This window comes from Pan paniscus, chromosome 7 (genome assembly GCF_029289425.2).
Source record: "Pan paniscus chromosome 7, NHGRI_mPanPan1-v2.0_pri, whole genome shotgun sequence".
In the NCBI taxonomy this organism is placed as follows: Eukaryota; Metazoa; Chordata; class Mammalia; order Primates; family Hominidae; genus Pan; species Pan paniscus.
Genome location: NC_073256.2, coordinates 111787309 through 111811629, shown reverse-complemented (window position 1 = coordinate 111811629; position 24321 = coordinate 111787309). Strand labels below are relative to the sequence as shown.

General features: G+C 39.7%; 1 protein-coding gene across 2 annotated transcripts in view; it reads left to right on the top strand.

The window, feature by feature from the left end:
- The first annotated feature begins 4260 nt into the window (after positions 1 to 4260).
- RAD54B (RAD54 homolog B) overlaps positions 4261 to 24321 on the top strand; it is a 102882-nt gene continuing 82821 nt past the window's right edge. Inside the window, exons 1-3 of one of the 2 annotated variants that reach the window (XM_003821102.6) lie at positions 4261 to 4423; positions 11858 to 12008; positions 20975 to 21143. In XM_003821102.6, the coding sequence (XP_003821150.2) occupies positions 11874 to 12008; positions 20975 to 21143 (304 nt within the window). In that variant the 5' untranslated portion in view covers positions 4261 to 4423; positions 11858 to 11873. The remainder of the gene's footprint in view (positions 4424 to 11857; positions 12009 to 20974; positions 21144 to 24321) is intronic. The other variant, XM_034966359.4, reaches the window with a different exon arrangement.

Genomic DNA, 24321 nt, shown 5'->3' with positions numbered 1-24321 from the left:
CATATCTGAGATGTTCTGTCGTCAGGCTGGAGTGCAGTGGCGCAATACGGCTCACTGCAACCTCTGCCTCCCAGGTTCAAGCAATTATCCTGTCTCAGCCTCCTGAGTAGCTGGGATTACAGGCGCCCGCCACCGTGGCTGGCTAATTTTTGTATTTTTAGTAGGGACGAAGTTTCACCATGTTGGCCAGGCTGGTCTCGAACTCCTGACCTCAGGTGATCCACTCTGCTCGGCCTCCCAAAATGCTGGGAGCCACTGCGCCCAGCCACATATTCTTGAGTTTAAAATGGAATAAGGTTTTGAGGTATTCATTTAGAAAAAAAATGCTGAATTACATGACTTATTTTAAAGCAATAGACAAAACTAAAATATTAGTTAAATAAACATTCTTAAACTTTTTTTCAAGTTAATAAATCTTGACAAATTATTTGAGTTGACAAACTGTGTTGTATTCCCCACTGAAGGTCTCTTGGTTTGCTAAGAGATACTTTAGGCATATTTTGGTAAAGCTTTGGTCCTCTTTAAGTCTGCAGCTGCTTTCAGTTGTTGCCTCTCGGAAGGATGCTTTTAGATGTTCTGGTAATCCTGGAATGGTAGAATTGCTACTTACTCTGATGAAACATTTCACTTGGCCCTTCCAGAACAAGTTAGGGTCCTCTGGAATCACTGTTCTCTTTAAGCTAAATAAGGAATCAAAAATAATTCACCTGAAAGCCCAAGTCATAGAAAATAAATATTATCCAAAACTGCTCTATAACCATGTGAAACTTATTCATTTTTTTTTAATTGAAGTGAAGTCTCACTATGTTGCTCAGGCTGGTCTTGAGCTCAAGCTGTCCTACTGCCTCAGCCTACCAAGTAGCTGGGATTACAGGCACGCACAAGCACACCCAGCTAGCATGTGAAACTTTAAAAAACTGTTCAATAATTTTCCCTCCGAAACTTACTTCGATGAAAAAGTAAGAAATTAGTAATGAATAGAGCTAGGTACTAATCCTGCCTTTGCCATTCTTTAACTTCTGTGTGATATGAACAAATCACTAGTGGGGTGTTATTTTCTCATATTCTGAAACATAAAATAGAAGTAGGAATGTGTGTGGTGGGAGGTGAATATGAATCAAAAGAGAAATGTATTACAGATATTTATTATAGAGTTAAAGTAAAAAATAACAGTCCAGAATTGATCAAGTGTAGTGGCTAGGAGACAAGTGGGATCACAACTGAAAAAGAAGGGTAATCAGACTAAAAGGAAGTGTCCAAATTATTTTTCTCCTCTCCACTCCTCCCACCCCAGCTGTAATGTTGATGCTGCTTAATCAATTAACTAACATTACCAATAAGTAATAACCAATTAATGTGTTAATTCAACATTATAGTTACAGAGACTTTTACCTCCAATATTTGTTACTGTTAACCCCAAGGCATAGTATAATGTCCTTATAAAAATATTTAGGGGTGACATACTTGGCATTGAATGATTAAAGAAGGAAATGAAACGAATACCAATATATTGGTATATACCAATATATTCATTTCCAAAGATATATGTATCCACATAATTGGACAAAGACTTTGATTTTTTTCTCTTGAGACAGGGTTTCATTCATGTTGCCCAGGCTGGTTTTGGACTCCTAGACTCAAGCGATTCTCCCCACTCAGCCTCCCAAAGTGCTGGCATTACAGTCATGAGCCACCACACCCAGGCCTAAATTGCATTTTATTAGTTTCCTTTAGAGATAATCCAAAATCAGACTATACACTTCTGCAGAAAAGTACTTTTGAACTACACATTACAGTGTCCTTTGCATTACCAGGTACTTCATGTTTCGTATTTGTTGAGTAACAGAAATCTTGTTTTTTAAACTTCTTTTTTTTTTTTTCGAGATAGAGTCTTGCTCTGTTGCCCAGGCTGGAGTGCAATGGCATGATCTTGTCTCACTGCAACCTCCGCCTCCTGGGTTCAAGCAATTCTTCTGCCTCAGCCTCCCCAGTAGCTGGGATTACAGGCACTCACCACCATGCTCAACTAATTTTTGTATTTTTAGTAGAGACAGTGTTTCACCATGTTCACCAGGCTAGTCTTGAACTCCTGATCTCAAGTGATCCGTCCGCCTTGGCCTCCCAAAGTGCTGGGATTACAGGCATGAGCCACCACGCCTGGCCTTTTTAAACTTTTTACTTGAACTAATGTTTGACTTACAGAACACTTGCAAAAACAGAACAGAGTGTTCATGTGTACACTTCTTCCAGCTTTCTTTCTTTTCTTTTCTTAAGAGACAGTGTCTCACTATGTTGCCCAGGCTGGTCTTGTCTCAAACTCCTGGCCTCAAGTGATCCTCCTGCCTTGGCCTCCAAATAAATATCAACAAATATTTATTGAGTGCGGTCTGTAAGACTAGTACAGTTCTGGCTGGGTGCTGTAGCTCATGCCTTTAATCCCAGCACTTTGGGAGGCCGAGGTGGGCAGATCACGAGGTCAGGAGTTCAAGGCCAGCCTGGCCAATATGGTGAAACCCTGTCTCTACCAAAAATACAAAAAATTAGCCAGGCGTGGTGGCGGCGCATGCCTGTAGTCCCAGCTGCTTGGGAGGCTGAGGCAGAAGAATTGCTTTAACCCAGGAGGCAGAGGTTGCAGTGAGCCAAGATCATGCCACTGCACTCCAGTTGGGTGACAGAGTGAGACTCCGTCTCAAAAAACAAAACAAAACAAAAAAGACTAGTACTATTCTAAACACATGGGTACAGCAGAGAATAAAGCAAAGATCCTGCCCTCATGTAGCTTATATTCTGAGAGTAATAGAAAAACAATTAACAAATAAGTATATGTTAGGGAATGGAAAGTGTGATGAAATCTATAAAGCAGGGTAAGGGAGATACAAGATGAGACAAGAGAGCAATGGACTGTCAGATAAAGCCCTTTGACAAGTTGATATGTGAGTAATGATCTGAAGTGAAGGAGCAAACCAGATGCAAATCTGCAAGAGGAATGTCCCAGGTCACCTTTAGCCAATCTGTTTTAGATTTTCTGAACTCCCCAGATGATATTAAGGTAGGCTGCAGACACTATGAAGCTAGCTTGTTTTCTGGTTACCCTTACTCTTTATGTGTCCCAGTCCAAAGAAGAGGGGGGTGCGGTTTACTAAGGTGCCCAACCTTGGCAGGTCCCCATTTCAAATTCTTGTAATGCTGGCTCCAGGAGCTGCCAAAAGCACAACTCAACCTATGAGGTGCTCTTTATGACTGGAAAAAGTTCCCAGGATAAAAGCTCCTTAAGCACATTACTCTTTTTTTTTTGAAATAGGGTCTCTCTGCTGCCCAGGCTGGAGTGCTGTGGCACCATCTCGGTTCATTGCAGCCTTCACCTCCCAGGTTCAAGCGATTCTCCCGCCTTAGTCTGCTGAGTAGCTGGGATTACAGGCGCGCTCCACCAAAACCAGCTAATTTTTGTATTTTTAGTACAGACCGGGTTTCACCATGTTGGCCAGGCTGGTCTCGAACTCCTGACCTCAAGTGATCCGCCCGCCTCGGCCTCCCAAAGTACTGGGATTACAGGCACAAGCCACCGCTCTCAGCCTCAAATTACTCTTTTGAATGGCTGTACCTATTTACACTCCTACCAGCAGCCCAAGAGTTCCCATTGTTTCACATCTTCATTTCACCCTTGATATTTTTTAGCTTTTACTTTTTGTCAAACTGCTGGATAAAACTCAATAAACAACCTTTAGCCATTCTCTCTCCTTTCAGATTAGCCTTTCTAATACCATTTTTCAGGGATAGTTGACTGTGTTACCGCCTAGCACTTAGAAGGTGCTCAGTAAATACTCATTGAATGATGTAACTTTCCTACTTAACATGCTTTAATGCTTTTCCAAGTCCGGAGGCGGCTCCCCTTTTCTGAGAGCCTAATAATCACGTATTCATTTCTATATTCCCAGAACCTAACAAAGAGTTTGAAAATTATCCTGCAGGCACCGCTAAGTCAATGTTTTTTCGGATAAATGAATAACCAATAGGATATCGTATACTTCTGCGATGCACGCATTTCTATTATCGCAAACACCGAATCATACCGTATTTATTACTTATCCACGCAGATGGTGAGGTCTGTAGCCTCGGCACCTACACTGTGTCTGAAAGTAGGCACTAAACCAGTATTTTTTAAATTGAACCGTAAACTTGAATCAAACTTGGAAGCATTTAAAGGCAAACGCAAAGATACATGCGCAGTGATGCAGTAGGGTCGTCCAATCAGAGTAGGGCAGGACAGGGCGGCGCAGCGGCTAGGTAGTGCGCACGCGCGGCGGGCTCGTCCGCGATTGGCTTCGCCGAGGCGGGATCCTTGAGCTTCTCCGGCGGCGAGGGGATAGCTGGTTACCAGAAGGGCTTCTTTGCAGGGCCGGTGGTTTCTGTCAGATTTTCGCCGGTGCGTCCTGCAGGGGGAAGCTCGGGAGGCCGCGACAGCCTGTAGGCTCGTGCGGGACAAAGCAGGGAGTGGCGCCGGAGCAGGCCAACGAGGGAGGAGGGAGGGAAGGCGGCAGGAGCGACCGAAGTGGCCTTCTGCGGGCCTGCAGCTTTGGTCTGAAGTGCCAGGGACGCCCTGGCTGCTGGCCCTGGGGGGCTTGGAGCGAAGGGCGGGCGGTGGGGGTTTAGGGTTGTGCGTTTGTGTGGGAGGGATGGTTCTGGGCAGTGGCCCCTGGGGCCGCCACTGCGGTCGCTTTGCGCAGGCTCCTCTGGCGTTTGGGTCTCTCCCTCACTCCTGCACTGGGAATCTCCTTCCCCAGGGCCAGGGGGTGAAGGCTCCGCGAGCGTCCTGGAGAGTGTTGGTACGCCTTCTTTAGGGGCTTTTACCTCTTCACTGGTCAGGTTTTTCTTGTATTTCCTTAAAACCTTTTAATCGATTACCTTATGGAAGATTTTCTAGGTAGGTACAGATGCTTCTCGACTTACTACGGGGTTGAAAATATCCCAAGTGGAAAATGGATTTAAAACACAGCTAACCTATTGCGTATTAAAGCTTGGCCTAGCCTACTTTTGTTATCAAAAAAATTATTTTCAGCTGTTTATTTTAGATTTGAGGGTACATGTGCAGGTTTGTTGCATCGGTATATTACGTGGTGCTGAGGTTTGGATACGATTGATCCTGTCACCCAGGTAGTGAGCATGTTACCCAATAGTTTTTGAACCCTTGCTCCTCCTTTCCTCCCCCTTCTAGTTGTCTCCACTGTCTATTGTTGCCATCTTTATGTTCATGAATGCCCAATGTTTAGCTCCCATTTACAAGTAAGAACATACAATATTTGATTTTCTGTTTCTGCTTTAATTCGCTTTGGATAATAGCCTCCAGCTGCACCCATGTTGCTGCAAAGGACATGATTTCATTGCTTTTTACGGCTGCGCTAGCCTACCTTAAACATGCTCAGAACACTTACCTTAATCTACAGTTGGGCAAAATCATGAACACAGACGGTTGTGTGGTTACTTGTACAGTTTCTACTGAATGCTCATGGCTTTCTTAAAAGTCAAAGAATTCTAAGTGACACCGTCCTAAATTAGGAACCATCTATATATAGCCGGAGTCTCAAAGGAGCAATTTAAGGCATGAAGTGAAATAATTACTACCTAATGTAGTTGGAAGTCGACAAGCAGCAACAGCAGGGAGAGACCGTTGCTGGTTCTTGGTAGAGTTGGTGTACTTACCTTCTTGCATCCTAGACGTTTGATGGTTGCACATACCTCTCTTTAAAGCCCAGACGAACCCAAAGATTCTGGTCATTGTCCTGTATGTTGAACTACCCCTTCTCTATCTCCTTCACAGGACCTTCATCATTTCTACTCTCCGATAATACTAATTATACCAGATAACATTGAGTGCTTACTATGTGTCAAGTTTTGTTCTAAGTGCTTTACATATTTCATTTAATCCTCCCAACAGTCCGGTGTGTAAGTATGATTATGGTACCTCCTCTTAAAGATGAGGAAACTGAGACACATGGAGCCAAAGTAAACTGTGCAAGACCATTAGGAAGTGTCAGGCCACATTTATATTCAGGCATTTGCTTTCAAAGTTGTGTTCTTATTTACCACAGTGTAGTGCCAAGTACTTGTGGCTATCTGGTGTATTGCAGTTGTCAGCTTGGCCTTACCATTTTACTTGGAAGGACTGAAACTAATAGGTGTTATAGAAGTTGTAGCATCACATCAGGGCTACCAAATGGCTTTATTTCTAGGACCTGGGAAAAGGGCTCAGACAGCACTAATTAATTAATTAATTTATTATGGACAGGACAATATGAACATACAGAACCAGTTTAAAAAGCTATAAGGGTGCAATGGTCTTTTGGGGGGAAATGTACTGATTTCTGCATTTTACTTTGAAATGTATCAACAAATTAAATGGCTTGATGGATGCCCAAGGTCATATGTAAATAGCAGAGTTAGGATTCTAGCCAGGCAGCCTGGCTGGCTCCGGAGTCAGTCTGTTTTCTTAACCACTGCTCTGTGCTGATGCTTGTATGCTTGCATTATCATTTTTATTAGTTTACAAAATAGGAGGATTGAAAAATCAGAAATCGTGTATTAGATGTAGAAGGATTTAGGGTAGTAATTCTTCGCATTTAGTGTTGAAAGAAATTTTAGCATCTAGTTCATTCTTTATTTTATAAATGAGAAAATTGGTGTCTAGAGAGTTAAATAGCTTCCCCAAAGTTAAGCATCCCTGAAATAGCAGAATCTGAACTACACTCTGGTTTCCTTCATTTCTACTGTTGATGTTTCTAACTACTGTATTTTTTAACTGTTCCTTTTAAAAAAGTGTCAGAATTTTCAGTATTAGAGGGGAGTCTGACTAATGTAGAGAACAGAACTGATTACATTTCATGATGTGGACATCATATTTTTATTAATGCTATCTAGAATTTATTAGTTTAAGAAGGCTCATTATCTTATTTCGGTTGAGCTATAGTCACTAAAATCTTTAGTTTTAAATTTCAGCTTCTATTGTTCTGTTTCATTTGACCATTAAGTAACTGAGTCTAAATGCAAGGCCTAACATCCATGTCGTCCTGTGACAGTTACCGTTAATCAATTTCAAACTTGTGTCAATTATATATTTAGAGGCCTGTAGTATTCTGCTTACCCATTATAAAAAGGAAATTAGTTTAATGAAGTTATTTTGGCATGACTTGTTTGGTCAGAATTTGTACTGACTTCTGGTATTGGTAAATACTGCTTCTAAAGCAGTCAAAAACCATCTGTTTCATAATTTGCTTTAAGATTAAAGATTATACTAATAGAGATCTATTTTGTCCTTGAATAAGAAACAGAAGAGAGTGATCTCTCCTACTCATTGCTCAAACTATATAAAGGCTGGTTATATATCAAATATTTACATGTTTCATTATTTTAACATTGATGAAATTGGGAAATGTCTAACCATCAATGATAGTGTATCATGGTTTAATTGGCTACACTTTTTTTCTTGGATACATAAAATAATGGTACATCTTACAATTTAAAAATTTTTTATTTTTAAAATTTTTATTTACTTTAAAAAATTTCTTTTATATGGACTAACGATCAAGAGTATATCTTACAATTGATGGCATTTTAGATTTGATGAAATATGGTAATTTAAAAAATCTAATTAATGATACTTTTCCCTATTACAAAGGTAACATTTTCATTGTAAAAAATTTGAAATATACAGAAAATAACTCAGAATAGAATAAAAATTACTGGTATTCTAACCAGACCTAGAAATAATTAGGGTTAATGTTGTGGCATGTATTTTTCTAGTTTTTAAAAAACGATTGTGTATTTTAATATATAACATGTATATTATATCTACTTTATAGCAGTATAATTTACAATGTGCAGTTAGATGTGTACATTTTGATGTTTTCATATACAGATGTATATATACTCCTGTAACCATACTACAATCTTATATAGATTATTTCTATCACCTCAAACAAGTTCTCTCATGCTCCTTTGCTTTCTAGTCTTTTAAATGTACATACACCCATTATCGTTTTTATTTTTCTTTTCTTTTGTAAAAATTAGAATGAGGCTGGACATGTTTTGTGGCCATTTTTCCTTTGATTTATTAAAACATATTTCTCGTGTCATTAAACTTTTTTTTTAAAGTACTGCCCCCCCGCCACCCATTAATGGTATCATTCAGATAACAAATACTGAACTCCTTCTGTGTATTTGGTACTGGCGATATACTGATGAATTGTACGTAAGATTTCATGCCTGAGTTAATAGCTCAGAGGGAATGATAGGGCAAATTTCATTGCAGTGTGAAAAGTGCTTGGGTAGTGCATATATAGGAAGGTCTCCAGTCCAGTCTTTGGGAGGAGATGAAGAGGGCTCATGGTTAAGACTCCTAGACGATAAGGTAGAATTAATTAGGCAAAGAAAAGTGGGAAAAAGCATTCCCAACATTATATAAGGGAAAGTTTGTTCAAAGCCTAGAGAAAAAGAGAACATGGCTAGCTTGGGGAATAGTACTGACTCGATTTTGGTGGTATATGAAGAGAGTGTTCTGTTGTGTGGGTGTACCATAATTTATCTTGTACTTCATTATAGACATTTGTTTCCCTTTTTCCCCCTACTGTAATTGATACTAGCATCATTATTCTTTTTTTTTTTTCTTTGTTTTCTTTGAGACAGAGTGTTGCTCTGTCACCCAGGCTGGAGTGCAGTGGTGCGATCTCAGCTTACTGCAACCTCTGCCTCCTGGGTTCAAGCGATTCTCATGCCTCAGCCTCCTGAGTAGCTGGGATTACAGGCGTGTACCACCACACTTGGCTAATTTTTTTTTTTTTTAGACGAAGTTTCGCTCTTGTTGCCCAGGCTGGAGTGCAGTGGCGCTATCTCGGCTCACCACAACCTCTGCCTCCCGGGTTCAAGTGATTCTCCTGCCTCAGCCTCCTGAATAGCTGGGATTACAGGCATGCGCCACCACGCCTGGCTAATTTTGTATTTTTAATAGACACAGGGTTTCTCCATGTTGATGAGGCTGGTCTTGAACTGACCTCAGGTGATCCACTCACCTTGGCCTCCCAAAGTGCTGGGATTACAGGTGTGAGCCACTGCACCTGGCCTCAAATTTTTATATTTTTAGTAGAGATGGGGTTTCACCATGTTAGCCTGGCTGGTCTCAAACTCCCGACCTCAGGTGATCCACCTGCCTTGGCCTCCTGAAGTGCTGGGATTACATGCGTGCGAGCCACTGTGTCCTGCCCAGCTGATTATTCTTATACGTAGTTACTTAGTATTATCTCTGATAGTTCCTTAGGTTAAATTGCCAGAATTGGAATTTCTGGGTGAAACAGATAACGTTGGTAGTCATGTTCATCCTTGCTGATGGCTTATGTTAAATAGTGTTTTGTGGTGTTGCTTTGAATTGGAATGCTTGCTACTATCTATTGCAGAAACATGATGTATGTATGTAATGTCCTTGTTTTCCATCTGTTCCCCTATCCAGTCCTAGTGGAAATAAGATTGAGTGAAAATTGGGAAACCTGGTTCTAGTCTCTTGATTTATATTTTAAAAATTCCACTGTTTTCAAATGAAATAGGATAGTAAAAACAAGTTGAATTATAAAAATACCTTTTAAATTGCCAGATTTCATTCATTCAAAATATTTGTTAGTGATGGTAATGTATCTGTCACTGTTGACAGACACATTATAGTCATTAGTGGTGGAGAAAACAAGCATGAGATTGTTGCCCTCATGTGGTTTATGGATTAGTGGAATAGAAAAAAGGCAACATGTTTGATATTTGTATGTGAATTGTATTTCCTTGCATTTTGAAATTTTTATTTAAATTGCTTTAAAGAAGATATCATGCTTATAGTATTATCAAAATTGACATATATTTAAATTTACACCATTTGTATTAGTCTGTTCTCACACTGCTAATAAAGAGATACTCAAGACTGGGTAATTTATTAGGAAAGAGGTTTAATGGACTCACAGTTCCACATGGCTGGGGAGGCCTCACAATTATGCCGGAAGGCAAAGGAGAAGCAAGCCACGTCTTACATGGGAGCAGGCAAGAGAGTTTGTGCAGGGGAACTCCCATGTATAAAACCATCGGATCTCGTGAGACTTAGTCACTACCACGAGAATAGGCCCTGCCCTTGACATGGGGATTATTACAATTCAAGGTGAGATTGGGTGGGGTCACAGCCAAACCGTATCACCGTTCAGTTTAAATCTTAAATTCTTTTCAATAGCCCTTGATGAAAAATAAAATCTTACTAGCTATTGAACTTATTTATTTATTTATTTTTATTAAAAAAAAAAAGAGATGGGCTCTCTTGGGCTCAAGTGATCCTCCCACTTTGGCCTCCCAAAGTGCTGGGATTACAGATGTGGGCCACTTTGCCCAGCCTGAACCTGTTTTCTCAGGCTTATTCTCATATGTTTTGTTTTTGTTTTTTCAGTTGAAGTCTTGCTGCTATGTTGCCCAGACTGGTTTTGAACTCCTGACCTCAAGGGATCCCCCTCACCTCAGCCTCCTGAGTAGCTGAGACTACAGGCATGCACCACCATGCTCCTCTTATCTTTTTTTTTTTGAGACAGAGTCTCGCTGTTGCCCAAGCTGGAGTGCAGTGGCGTGATCTGAGCTCACTGCAAGCTCCGCCTCCCGGGTTCACGCCATTCTGCCTCAGCTTCCAGAGTAGCTGGGACCACAGGCGCCTGCCGCCGCGCCCGGCTAATTTTTGGTATTTTTTTTAGTAGAGATGCGGTTTCACTGGGTTAGCCAGGATGGTCTCGATCTCCTGACCTCGTGATCCGCCCGCCTCGGCCTCCCGAAGTGCTGGGATTACAGGCATGAGCCACCGTGCTCGGCCTTTTTTTTTTTCTTAATTTTAATTTTTAATAGAGACGAAGCTCCTAGGTTCAAGGGATCCTCCGGCCTCATCCTTTCAAAGTACAGGGATTACAGGCATGAACCACCACGCCGGCCCCTTTTACCTTTTTACATATGTCATGGTTGTATTACCAAACCAAACTTGAGACGGCCTGCCTGGCACAGCAAAGCTGTCCACAGACATTGGGATTTGCAGCAAGAGAAAGTGAGGCGTTTATTGCAGGGTGCCAAGCGAGGAAAAATGGGTAGCTAATGGTTAAGACCCAAACTCTGTGATGGCTTTCATGTAACTATTTTTAAAGATGGGGAGGCAGAGGTTACAGGCAAAGTTATAAATCAATGCATCATTGATTTGGCCTAAAAAGGTGAGACATCTTGAAGTGGGGGCTTGCGAGTCATAGATGTATTAAAAGATTCTCTGATTTGGGATTGGTTAAGGAAGTGAAGCTCTGTCTAAAAACTTGGGGTCAGCGGAAAGGAATGTTGAGCTCTGGCCTGTGGGTATGACTTCCTCCAGGCCTCTGAAGAAGAAATTCAGAACAAAGAATAATAGCAGTTAGAGTTCAGTCCTGTTTCCCCTAATCTGAGGTCTGTGTGCCAGTAGACAGTATTTTCCATTTGGTGGCGGTCTGGATTTCTGAAAAACAACTCAAGGACATATGTTAAGATGTTACCTTTAGTTTCTAGAGGGAACCAAACATTTTGTCAATCTAACTTCCCTCACCATTATTTTAAGCTATTACCTTCTTGCTAATCATATTGCTCATGTACTTCTCAGGGCTAGCTAAGTGCCTGGAATTTCCTTTGAAGGAACTGAAGATTTTCCTTTGTTTCTATGCTTGGTGGGCCAGGCAGGCCCGTAAGAGGGGTTCCTGTTCCATCTTAGTTGTAGTTTTGAGCTATTTTTATATTTGGGGGTGATTGTAATTAGATTCGTGGATAGTTAACTGTTTTGGGTATTTTTCAGGTCATCACTGCTGAATATGAGACGATCTGCAGCACCAAGTCAGTTGCAGGGGAATTCCTTCAAAAAACCAAAATTTATACCTCCAGGAAGAAGTAATCCAGGTCTGAATGAAGAGATTACAAAACTGAATCCAGATATAAAATTATTTGAGGTAAGGAAAAAAAGGACTCATGATATAGATAATATAGAGAAGCATGTATGTTTAAGAAAATGCCATTTAAAGAGTTAACAGTATTTTCTGCCTGTAGGAATTTTCAGTATCTCTGAAAACATCTTCTAAAAACCTTGGAAATGAAGATTACATAATTTTTTTTAAAAGGAATAACAGGCTGGGCACAGTGGCTCATGCCTATAATCCCAGCACCTTGGGAGGCAGAGGCGGGAGGATCACTTGAGCTAAGGACGTCAAGACCTGCCTGGGTAACATAGTGAGACCCTGTCTCTACAAAAAATAAAAATTTAGCGGGGTGTGGTGGTGTGCACCTGGAGTATCAGCTACTCGGGAGGCTGAGGTGGGAGGATGACTTGAGCCTGGGAGGTCAAAGCTGCAGTGAGCTGTGATTGTGCCACTGCACTCCATCCAGCCTGGGCAACACAGCAAGACCCTGTCTCATTCAATCAATCAATGGAATAACGTGTACTTGAGTCTATAAAATAAACTTTTGGTAATGATAAGTAAGTACCTCTTTGAGGGAAGGGGTGGAGATTCTAATCAGTGTTCTTTTTAAAGTTACCACATAAATAAGTGAAAACTTCTTTAAGGTCATTTAAAGAGGAAAAAATACATAATGATTTGTGTCACTATTCCAAACATTTTTTCTCACTTTTATCTGTAAAAAGTGAATACTGGCTGGGTGCAGTGGCTCACGCCTGTAATCCCAGCACGTTGGGAGGCCGAGACGGGCAGATCACCTGAGGTCAGGAGTTGAGACCAGCCTGGTTAACATGGTGAAACTCCGTCTCTACTAAAAATACAAAAACTAGCCGGGCATGGTGGCACGTGCCTATAATCCCAGCTACTCCGGAGACTGAGGCAGGAGAATTGCTGGAACCTGGGAGGTGGAGGTTATAGTGAGCTGAGATCATGCCACTGCACTCCAGCCTGGGTGACAGAGCAACACTCCGTCCCCCCCCCCCCAAAAAAAAGTGAATACTGGAAGCAGTCTTAATGTGTCTCATTTACTATTAAGAAAAAGGATTGTTTTGGTCTTAGGTCTAAGATCAAAGGCGTTAGTATATATGAAAGGTATATAAAGTATAAAGAAGGCATATAAAATGGAGAATTCACACTACCTACTACTCTGCAATTCCCTGATCCTTTTATGTTATAGGGATTAAAGTCTATTAATTTTTCCCTCTTCTTTTTATTGTGGTTAAGCATATGTAACATAAAATTTGCCACATTACCATTTTTAAGTGTACAATTAAGTGGCATTAATGACTTTCACACTGTTGTGCAACCATCACCACAATCTGTTTCCAAAACTTTTTCATTACCCCAAACAGAAACTCTGTACCCATTAAACATTAACTCCCCATTCTCTCCACTCAGCTCCTGATAACCACTATTCTACTTTTTGTCTGTATAAATCTGACTGCCCTAGGTACCTCATGGAAGTGGAATCATACAATATTTGTCCTTTTGTGTCTGGCTTATTTCCCTTAGCATAATGTTTTCAAGGTTCATCCATGTTGTAGCGTGTATCAGAACTTAATTTTTTTGTATGGTTGAATAATCATTATATGGTTTTACCACATTATGTTTATCCATCCATTCATCTATTTGATGCATGCTTGGGCAGTTTCCACCTTTTTGCTATGGCGAATAATGCTGCTATGAACATTGGCATCCAAGTTTCTGTTTGTGTTCCTGTTTTAATTCTTTTGGATTATAACTAGAAATGGATTTGCTGGGTAATATGGTAATTCTGTGTTTAGCTTTCTGAGGAACCGTCAAACTGTTTTTCATAGCTGTACCATTTTACATCTTCATCAGGAATGTGTGATGGTTGTAGTATCTACATCCTCAGGAACACTTGTTATTTTCCATTTAAAAAATTTTTTTATTATTGGCATCTCAGTAGTTGTGAAGTGGTATTTCACTGTGGTTCTGATTTGTATTTCCTTAATGACTAGCGATGCTGAGCATCTTTTCATGTGCTTATTGGCCATTTATATATCTTTGGAAAAATGTCTATTTAAGGTCTTTGCCTGGTTTTTAATGGTGTCTTTTTTTGCTGAAAAAACCTTCTAATTTTTGACTCTGCTTTTTTTGGTCTGTATGTGTTTGTTTTATCCTATATTTCTTTCCCAAGTAGATTTTTTAGCACTTACCAATGTAAAAATTCTGGCACACTGTAAGGAGAAAACATAGGCTTTTGTTTTCTTAATAAGGTTTCTTTCTTTCTTTCCTTTTTAAAATACAGCTTTATTTAGGTATTGATAGAGTTTGGATATTTGTCCCTTCAGAATCTCATGTTGAAGTGTGACCTCCAGTGTTTGAGGTTGGCCTAATGGGAGATATTTGGGTCATGAGGGTTGGATCCTTCATGAATGGCTTGGTGCTGTTTTCATGGTAATGAGTGAGTTTTCGCTCTGAGTCCACATGATATCTGGTTGTTTAAAAAGAGTGCGGCATCTCCCCCCTCCCTCTTTTGCTCTCCCTCTTGTGATTGAGATGCAGTTTCCCCCTTTACCTTCTGCCCTAATTATAAGCTTCTGGAGGCCCTCATCAGAAACAGAAGCTGGCACCATGCTTCCTATACAGCCTGCAGAACTGTGAGCTAAAATAAACCTCTTTTCTTTATAAATTACCTGTCTCAGGTATTCCTTTATAGCAATGCAAACTAATACAGATATAATTTAAATACCATACAGTCCACTTACTACAACTCAGTGGTTTTTATTATATTCACAGAATTGTGCAGCCATCTCCATAATCAATTTTAGAACATTTTCATGACAGCAAAAAGAAACTTTTTATCAGGAATTTATTTCTTATTGCTGAAATATCAGTTTTCTCTTGCTGCTGAAACAAATTACCACAAATCTAATGGCTTAAAACAACACAAATGAATTATCTTATAGTTCTGTAGGTTAAAAGTTCAACACAGATCTAAGATCAAGGTGTTGGTAAGGCTATATTCATTTCTGGAGATTTTAGGGGAAATCCGTTCCCTGGCTTTTTCCAGCTTCTACAGGTCACCACATTCCTTGGCTCATGGCCCCCTTCTTCCGTCTTCACAGCCAGGGAAGCACGTTTGAGTTCTCATGTTTCCTTCTCTTTGGTTTTCTGCAGCTAGAACTCATTTGATTAGGTTAGGCCCACCTGGGTAATCCAGGATCATCTCTCCCTTTCAAGGTCCTGGTCCTTAATCACATCTGCAAAGTCCTTTTTACCACATAACAATACATTCACAGATTCTGGGGATTAGGGTGTGGAAATCTTTGGGAGCCGTTATTCTGCCTACCACACTGAATAATCTGTTGTTTTAATATACCACAATTTATTTATCTATTCATTAGTTAATGGTCATTTGGGTTGTTTCCACTTTTTAGCAATTATGAGTAATACTCATGAATGTTTGTGTACAAATTTTTGTGTGGATATGTGTTTTCGTTTCTCTCTTTTTTCTTTCTTTCTTTTCTTTTTTTTTTTTTTTTTGAGATAGGGTCTTGATGATGGCACCATCATGGCTCACTGCAGCCTCCACCTACTAGGCTCAAGTGATCCTCCCACCTCCATCTCCTAAGTAGCTGGGACCACAGGCATGTGCCATCATTTTAAAATTTTTTTATAGAGATTTTTAAATTTTAAATTTCATAGGCTAATTTTTAAATTTTTTATAGAGATGGGGTCTGCCTATGTTGCCCAGGCTGGTCTCTAAGTCCTGAGCTCAAGCAGTCCTCTCCTCAGCCTCCCAAAGTGTTGGAATTACAGATGTGAGCCACCATACTTGGCCATGTTTTCATTTCTCTTGAGTGTATTCCTAGGAGTAGAATTTCTGGATCATATGATAATTCTATGTTTAACCTCTAAATGAACTGACAGACTCTTTTCCAAGCTGACTGCACCATTTTCATTCTTACCATCAATGTATGAAGGTTTTAATTTTTCCATATCCCTACCAACACTTATTATCTTTTTGATTGTGGCCATACTAGTGGGTAAAGTAGTACCTCATTGTGGTTTTGCTTTGCATTTCTCTGATAGCTGATATGGAGCACTTTTATGTGTGCTTATTACCCATTTGTGTATCTCTTTGGAGAACTGTCTTTTTTTTTTTTTTTTTTTTAAGGTGAAGTCTTGCTCTGTCGCTCAGGCTAGAGTGAGCCACTGTGTCCAACCAATATTTATTATTTATTTATTTGTTTGTTTGTTTGTTTGTTTGTTTTTGAAATGGAGTCTTGCTCTGTCACCCATGCTGGAGTACAGTGGCACAATCCTGGCTCACTGCAACCTCTGCCTCCTGGGTTCAAGCAATTCTCCTGTCTTATCCTCTGGAGTAGCTGGGACTAAAGGTGCCTGCCGCCACGCCTAGCTAATTTTTGTATTTTCAGTAGAGTTGGGGTTTTACCATGTTGGCCAGGCTGGTCATGAATTCCTGATCTCAGGTTATCCGCCTGCCTTGGTGTCCCAAAATGTTGGGATTACAGGTGTGAGCCACCACGCCTGGCCAAGATTTGTTTTTTGATGTAATGTCTAAGGACTAATTCTAGGCAAAAACACAGATTTACTATTTTTTTCTTTTAATTCTATAAATAAATTAAATAGTTATTTTACTTTTTAAAACTGAAGTGGGGCATTTTTGAAATTATACAGCAATTTTAAGCAAGGTAACATGAGAAGCCTAAAAGTATTAGGCTTAGCAGTCAACTCTGCCGTCTTTTTACTTTGTCTGTTACATTCTTAACTTCTTGTTTTTAAACTATTTCTTATCTTAGATTGAATTAACCTATAGTGAGAAAGCATTGCTTTGGTGACTTCAGTGGTTTTTACTTGATTGGTCTGATAAATACAAAATCTGGGACAAATTGAACATCAAAAGAAATATACTAATGGATTATAGCCCATTGAATAATACAGGAGTCAGAATCTATACTAATATATGTAAATAAATGAATAAATAAATAAATGAAGATTAAACTCTTCCTTACAGTGGAATGCTAAAGCATAGAAGTAGAAGTAATGATGGTGTTAGAGAGTCTCAATGGATGCCAAAACTAGTGGGTAAATGTTCAATGAGGAAATAGGATATTTGAATATACTCAAGTATCTCCTCACAACATACTTAAAAAAATTACAAAGGGAAAAATACTTTGGCAGACACCACCTTAATCAGTGATCAAAGTTAATACCTCTAGTAATGGAACTAACCGATATTATGTGCCTCCTAATATGATGAACTGTTGTATTCTTGCCCCAAATTCACAATCTGAAACTAATCATAGGGAAACATCAGACAAATCCAGATTGAGGGATATTCAGCAAAATAACTGGCCTTATTTTGAAATTTTGAAATTTCAAGACCAGAAACGATGAATGAAGTTAGAGATTGAAGGAAACTAAAGGAACATACTGACTAGATGTAATGTGTGATCTAGGATTGGATCCTGATTTGGGGAAAAATCTATAACAGACATTATTGCGATAAGTGACCAAATTTGAATATAGACTGTGGATTAGATACTGGTATTATACCAGTGTTAAATAATCAATTTTGATAATTTTACTGTGATTATGGAAGAGAGTCTTTGGAAACACACCTTGAAGTATTTAGAGGCGAAGGAGCGTAGTGTCTGCAGTTTACTCTCACGTGTGTGTGTACACACATACACAGAGCAAAGGAGGAGAGGGAAATGGAAGAAAATGTAAACCAATGGTTAATATGGGTAAAGGTATATAGGAATACTATTTTTGGAATGTTACCATGAATTTGAAATTATATGAAAATAAAATGTTGCAAAAAAGAAAATTTGTGACCTTCATTAGTTGACTTACTTTAATATCTGATCAGATATAAAAAATATAAAAAAATTTATCAGGTTTTTTTTTGGAAAGTTTATTTACTAACCATGAAATTTATTAAGATGAGTATTTATGGCCGGGTGTGGTGGCTCACGCCTGTAATCCCAGCACTTTGGGAAGCTGAGGCAGGCGGATCACCTGAGGTCAGGAGTTTGAGACCAGCCTCAACATGGAGAAACCCCGTCTCTACTAAAAATACAAAATTAGCCGGGCGTGGTGGTGCATGCCTGTAATCTCAGCTACTCGGGAGGCTGAGGCAGGAGAATTGCTTGAACCTGGGAGGCGGAGGTTGCAGTGAGCCGAGATTGCGCCATTGCACTCCAGCCTGGGCCACAAGAGCAAAACTCCGTCTCAAAAAAAAAAAAAAAAAAAAGAGTATTTATAATAACATGACAACTTTGCCTATTATTGTGAGTTTCTATTTAAAAAAAATTCAACCATTTACTACTGTGGTAGACAGAAAAAATGGCCCTTTAAACATATTCATGTCCTAATCACTGGAATCTGTGTTACCTTACATGGCAAAAGAGACTTTGCTGACGTGATTAATGTTAAGGACCTTGAGATGGGGAGGTTACCCTGGATGATCTGAGTGGGCCCATTATAATTATAAGTGTCCTTAGCAGTGGAAGAGAGAGAGGGAAGAGGATCAGAGAAAGAGATGGTGATTAGGGAAGCAGGGGCAGAGAGATGTAACATAGTTGACTTTGAATATGGAGGAAGAGGGCTAAGCCAAAGAATTTGTTTGGCTTCTAGAATTTTGAAAAGACAAGGAAATATATTCTCTCCTGGAGCATCCAGAAAGGAACTCAGCCCTGGTGATAACTTTGATTTTAACGCAGTAAGACCTAAGTCTGAGTTCTAACTTGCGAAACTATAAAATGATAAATTTGTGTTGTTCAATGCCACCAAATTTCTGGTAATTTGAGAGAGCAGCAATAGAAAACCCATACATATACAAAAAAAAGAGAAAATAGCACATAATGAACTTCCTTGTCCATATTACCTAACTTCAACAATTGAAAATGTATGACTGATCTTTTTTTTATTTTTATTTTTTGAGGCAGGGTCTGGCTCTGTTGCCCAGGCTGGAGTACAGTGGTGTGATCTCAGCTTGCTGCAACCTTGGCCTCCTGGCCTCAAGCCATCCTCCCACCTCAGCGTTCGAAGTATCTGGGACTATTGGAACACACCACTGTGCCTGGCTAATTTTTGTATTTTTTGTAGAGACTGAGTTTCACTATGTTGCCCAGGCTGGTCTCAAACTCCTGAGGTCAAGGACTCTGCTTGCCTTGGCCTCCCAAAGTGCTGGGATTACAGGTGTGAGCCACCATGCCTGGCCATGACTGATCTTGTTTCATCTTTTTTTTTTGAGACGGAGTCTCGCTCTGTTGCCCAGGCTGCAGTGCAGTGGCGCAATCTTGGCTCACTGCAATCTCTGCCTCCCGGGTTCATGCCGTTCTCCTGCCTCAGCCTCCAGAGTAGCAGGGACTACAGGCACCCGCCACCATGCCCAGCTTATTTTTTGTATTTTTAGTAGAGACCGGGTTTCACCGTGTTAGCCAGGTTGGTCTCGATCTCCTGACCTCGAGATCTGCCTGCCTCGGCCTCCCAAAGTGCTGGGATTACAGGTGTGAGCCACTGCGCCTGGCCTAATTTTTTATTTTTTTGAGACAGGGTCTTGTTCTGTCGCCCAGGCTGGAGTACACTGGTGCATTCTTGGCTCACTGCAACCTCTGCCTCCTAGGTTCAAGCGATTCTCCTGCCTCAGCCTCCCGAGCAGCTGGGATTACAGGCGTGCACCACCGTGTCTGGCTAATTTTTGTTTTTTCAGTAGAGACGGGGTTTCACGATGTTGGCCAGGCTGGTCTTGAACTCCTGACCTCAAGTGATCCGCCTGCCTTGGCCTCCCAAAGTTCTGGGATTACAGGCGTGAGCCACTGCGCCCGGCCTCTTGTTTCATCTTTAGTTTTCCACTCCAGCTCGAGTCACTCCCTTCTTATTTTGATGCAAATTCCAGGAATATGCTTTCATTTGTAAATTTTTAGAATATGTCTCTAAAATATAAGAGCTTTTTAAGGCCGGGTATGGTGGCTCACCCCTGTAATCTTAGCACTTTGGGAGGCCTAGGCAGGAAGATTGCTTGAGGCCAGGAGTTCAGACCAGCCTGGGCAACATAGTGAGACCCCATCTCTACAGAAAAAAAAACATTAGCTGGGTATGGTGGCACATGCTTGTAGTTCCAGCTACTAGGGAGGCTGAGGTGGGAGGATCCCTTGGGCCCAGGAGTTGAAGGCTGCAATGAGCTATGGTCGTGACACTGCACTCTTCAGCCTGGGTACCAGACCAAGACCCCATCTCTTAAAAAAAGAGGTGGGGGCTTGTTAAAAAAACCCAACATAGTGAGATTACCATTATCTCACCTAAAAATATTTAAGTACTGATTTTAGTATTGAGAAATTTAACAAGAAAAAGAGCATTTTATTATGAGAATGGCATGTTATGATTTGTTTAAAAACTTCTGATATGTTTAAAATACACTATAATTATAAGCATAATTTTTCATTCTGTCATATCGTTCAGTTTTAGTAGCATAATTTAAAATAGTTCTAAAAACAAGCAATAAAAATTAGATTTTAATTAGTTAATTTTTTTTTTTTAGATGGAGTCTCGCTCTGTTGCCCAGGCTGGAATGCAGTGGTACAATCTTGGCTCACTGCAACCTCCGCCTCCTGAGTTCAAGCGATTCTCCTGCCTCAATCTCCCAAGTAGCTGGGATAACAGGCACTTGCTACCACGCCAGGCTAATTTTTATATTTTTAGTAGAGACAGTGTTTCACCATGTTGGCCAGGCTGGTCTCAAACTCCTGACCTCAAGTGATTCACCCGCCTCGGCCTCCCAAAGTGTTGGGATTACAGGCATGAGCCACCATGCCCGGCAGATATTAATTTATTTTTAAATATCTAGTTCTAGTTTATATATATAACCGGTATATCATGTTTTAAATTAGAATCTTTTATGTAAAAATACAGAAAATACAGAAAATTAGGTTTGATTTCTGATTTAAATATATATTTGTTTCTTTTAGGGTGTTGCAATTAATAACACCTTTCTCCCATCACAAAATGATCTTAGAATATGCAGTTTAAATGTGCCTAGTGACGAAAGTACTAGAGAAATCAATTACAGAGATAATTGCAGTGGAAAATATTGTTTTGAAGCACCTACACTGGCAACATTAGATCCACCTCATACAGGTAAGACTGCTTTTTATTGATAAGGTTTATGCTTGACCAATAGTATTACAGTATTCTTTAAATGATGATTTAAGAATGAATATGTTATATTAGAAAATTGTTGATGTAATACCACTACATTGTTGGTAGTTCAGGTTTTTTGTTGTCATAATTTATCTTTAGTGATTGGATTAATAACTGTGTGATTAAAGTGTGCTTTATAGTAGATGTATGCTTAAGACTGTTTATTATAAACTTGGTCAAATGTGATCTTTTCCTCAAGAACCAAGATTGTGTTTAAAGATAGGATTTATACATGTTTTTCTAAAAAGCATGTTAATAGGACAAAAATTGGAGAGTTGAACTTGAAATTAGTTACTTGTTAATTCATTAGAGTCTGGAGTACTTCAAATCAGAGTTGAATTATTACGATACATACTTGCATGAAAACCAAGCATTTAACAAATGCTCCATCCCTCTATTGTTGAACTGAGTTAAAATAATGATTATGGTTCTTTTTGTATATGTAAGAGATCACTATTTGTTAGGTAACTAAAAAAAATAATTAAGATGGTTCATAGATGTTTATTTGGCCTTGTGAAAGCCATCATTAGACTGTATTTTTCCAAATTACATTTTATTCATGTTTTGGTTGAATGAACAGATTCAGCCAGCTGGCCCCATCTGTTGGGCTACAGAATAGTAACTGCCATCCTTATGATACCAGTGCAAATCAACAAAGTGCCCTAAGCACTTCACCATTTTGAAGGAAGTTCTTGGACTTCCTGATGATTAATGAATTTTACCTGTGAATGGGTTTGTATCTTGTTGGGACAGAAAGGAATTCTGTATTTACCTAACTGGCCATTATCTTGGTGCCATTTATGTGCTCCTCATAACTTTTCAAAAGCTGTGACTGGTGTCAGAACAAGGTGGAGAAAGACTTTTTGAACTGATTCAGTATAGGAAGATCCCTAGGAACAGCTCTGGGCATGGCAGTTTAGCTGCTGCTCTATCTTACTGACTTGCTCTCCCTTCTTTCCTCCCTATTTTCCCCACTTCCTCCTTCCTTGCTTCCATCCTTGTTAGGTGACTATTCTGTTTTCCCAGATTTTCTTTTCTACTTTAAGCCCGAGGTAGAAAATGATCCATGTATGCCCAGTTCTTTTCTAATTTCTTCATCAGAAAATGACATTTAGACTCTGGAATATAATACCTTTTATGTTACTAATCTTGGGCTTTATTTGTATTCTACCATAGTTTCTCATTCTCTTCCCTGCTAAATTTGAGAAGGGAGTTAAGAGTTAAGATAAAATAAAGAGGGAGTTAACTTACTCAACTCCTAATCCCATAATCCTTTCTCTGATTAGTACATTCAGTGGACTGGAGAACCTGTGCCAACCTCCTGATACCCTCCTGTTTCTTGTTCAGAAAGAGGTTAAATTGGGGAAAAGAGCTTTGTGAGAAATGTTTTGTTCTCTATGGTGGAATGTTGGAGAGGGATGTAGCATATAGAAAAGCATAGAGATGAGAGACCTGTTTAGTATCCACTCACCCTTTCACATCTTTTTCATTCTTGATCTAATCCACCTTGAAATGAACTACAAATCTGTATGTCCCAGTTAAATAACATATGTCATTTTCCCCATCACCTTTTTATTTTGAAATATGCCTACAAACTCTCGAGTTGAATGATGCAATTAACATCCTAAACTCACCAGTTACTAACATTTTGCCTCATTTGTGTGCTTTCTCTCTTTTTCTCTATGTAGATGCACTCCCCTCAACCTTTTGAAAATAAGTTGCATATATCATGCCACTTTACCTCTAGCCACTTAAGCATGTATTTCTTGAAATAAATGTTTTCTCCTGCATAACCACACATTGTTATTATACCAAACAGGATTAATAGTAATTCATAATATTTAGTTAATTGTTAATGTCATTTTTGCTAAGCTAGTTTCAGTTTGGTTTTTCTTTCAACTGAAAGAGCCCTGATAAGTACATTTTCACTTTCTTGAATTCACGGGACACTTTGAGTCTCTTCATAACACTACGTGTTTACAGATAATATTCTTTGTGTGAGAATGAAGATGTAGGTCTACCACTAATGACTTCCCCCAAAGCTTAGGGAATGTGATTTCTTTGGGGGTTGTGGTAGAATGGCCATAGGACCCACTTCTATCTTTTTTGATCCAAGCTCCACAGGTGTTTCTTTTCATGAACAATCCAGTTCAGTACTTTTGACCCTGGGCTTTCAAAAACCAAATTCTGGGAGAGGGGAAATGTAGTGGCTTCAATTGTGTCTCCTAAAGATATATGTTAAAGTCCTAAGCCTTGGTACCTATGAATGTGAACTTATTTGGAAATAGGGTCTTTGCAGATGTAATCAAGATAAAGTCATACTGGATTAAGATAGACCCTAAATTTAATGACTGGTGTCCTTATGAAGAAAGAGATAGAAACACAGACGGAAAAAGACCATGTGATGGTGGAAGCAGAGATTGGAATAACCACCCATGATTGCTGGCAACCACCAGGGGCTAGAAAGAAGCAAAGAAAGATTCTCCCTTAGAACCTTCAGAGAGAGCATGGCCCTGCTGCCACCTTGATTTTGGACTTCTGGTTTCCAGACTGTGGGAGAATAAATTCTGTTGTTTAAAGCCACCCAGTTTGTTATAGGAGTCTCAGAAATAAATACAGGAAGCCCCAGATCTCTTGGATATTCAGAGCTATATAGTTTCTTTAGAAAAAGAGAAAGTTTTTTTATTCTTTCTGATTCTTTCTCATTCTGAAGAACTGTGAGAGGAGACTATGCCATCTTCTGTTATCTGTTTACCTGAATCTCCTTCACAAAACTGTGACATGCAAAGGCAGGAACGTTCTCTTGTTAAGGTTTTAAATCAAACCACATAGATTTAAAAATGTTTTGTGACTGAACGAAGAGATCCTGAGAAACTTACAGTTTTCTCTAGTTGAGTCTCTTGGCTGTCTTTGGCTTCAGAGTGCTTCAGGGAAGTCAAGTAGCCACAAAGAGGCTATTGGAACATTATAGTTTGCAGGCTCTGGTAATATTTGAGAGAATAATTTCACAAGTGTTTTGGAACAAAAGTCATGCTGTAATGGATATGTGATGAATGGAAATAGGCCAGTGGAGGAAGTGAATGTGAGTAAGTATGTAAATAAAGTTTGTAAGTAA